The sequence below is a fragment of the Limulus polyphemus genome, unplaced genomic scaffold (assembly GCF_000517525.1).
Source record: "Limulus polyphemus unplaced genomic scaffold, Limulus_polyphemus-2.1.2 Scaffold1166, whole genome shotgun sequence".
Taxonomy (NCBI): Eukaryota; Metazoa; Arthropoda; class Merostomata; order Xiphosura; family Limulidae; genus Limulus; species Limulus polyphemus.
In genome coordinates, this window is record NW_013666776.1 from 92,755 (window position 1) to 94,330 (window position 1,576).

At 42.2% G+C, this 1,576-nt stretch overlaps 1 protein-coding gene across 1 annotated transcript in view; it reads right to left on the reverse strand.

The window, feature by feature from the left end:
- Positions 1–700: 700 nt before the first annotated feature.
- Positions 701–1,576, reverse strand: part of LOC106462437 — a 58,190-nt gene continuing 57,314 nt past the window's right edge. The window contains exon 8 of the mRNA XM_022389701.1: positions 701–1,057. Within this exon, the coding sequence (XP_022245409.1) occupies positions 701–1,057 (357 nt within the window). The remainder of the gene's footprint in view (positions 1,058–1,576) is intronic.

Sequence of the window (1,576 nt, forward strand, 5' to 3'; positions counted from 1 at the left end):
TAACAAAGACAACACAATGAGATTGGTAGACAGAGGTAAACTCGGTAAATCTGAATGTGCAAGATCATGCAGCTCAATAGCCAGTAATTGAGGAAATTTACAGGCCCCTATCAAAAGAGTCAAGTGAACAATGCAGTCAACTGCAGTAGGGAAGGTTATGAAGGATGAAATCCCCAGAGGAGTGACCAATAGCAGAAAATAGACCATTTATGGTGATAAATTGCCAAGGAGGAAGGATGTACAGGATGAGCAATCAATGAGGCAACATGCCTGGAAAATTCCAATTGTCTGGCAATGGGCTGGACAAAAGCCATGTGTGAAGCTGAAGGGCGGGAATGAACAGATGATGCACATCTGATTGAGTTTGATGAAGGAGTATGAGAGACAATGACAAAGGATGGGGAGGTGACACTGAAAGTCTGCACAGAAGCAGAAACTATGATTGAGCAGGCCAAAATGGAGCCATCAGGATCACCCAACACAGAGTGGTCGGAATAAACAAAGGACCCTGGGAAGAAGATGAATAGGAGAATATACAGGTAATATCCTATCCAGTTTTGACTGAAAGCATTTACAGCTTCTGCCAAAGGATGCAGAACTGGAGACCAAAAATGGGGAAGTTGTGCATTGAGATGTGTGACAAAAGCATTTCCATCTGGAATATCCCATTGAGCATACAACTCCTGAAACACCTGCACATCTAATGACCACTCTGTCGAAGAATCTTGTTGCACCAAGATAATACTGGTCCACAACCAGATTCAGGGCACTCGGAATATGACATGCTAACAATCTGATGTGATGATTGTGGGCCCAGTAGAGGAGATTCAACGTTCTGAAATAAAAATTTCGTGACTGGCTGGGTATCCCATTTCCTGGTGATATAAGAAACTACTGTGGATTTGTTAGAGTGGATCATCACCGAATGTCCCTGAAGATCAGACAAGAAGTGAAGCTGAGCATGATGGACAGCCGGCAACTCCAAGATGCTGACATGTAGAGATGAATCAGCCAGTGTCCAATGACCCAAAACCTCCTGAGCATTGAGATACACACCCTAATCCAAAAAGGAAGCATACATAAAAAGACTCCCAAACATCTTTTCACATAAAAAAGGTGTCATGCACAAGTCACACAGAGAAGTAGCGGGTAAATGTACTCGACAGAAGGTTCCAACAGCATATGAGCCACATCTAAAGAGCCAGGGCCAAAGATGAAAGGCGTGCTATTGTAGTAAAGAGAAGACCGTGAACATCATCTGAAAACCCTTCAGGAGACAAATGAATTACCTGAGTCAGCAAGTGCATAGTTGATAATACACACAGAATTATGAACAACATCAGTTTGATACAAAAAAATTGAGGTTGTGAGAAATTTAGTGATGCATTAGGGTGTGAACTCCACAATGGAATGAGAGATTCCAAACTTTGTGAATCAAGATAAGGGAAGGAAGATCAATGAAATGCATAAGCATGATATTCAGATGTACAAGGCAGACAAGGCATACTAACTCCAAATCAAAGTTGGTTCCCAAAATGCTGGACATGAACCCAAACATTAGGTGAGGGTGGGAAAA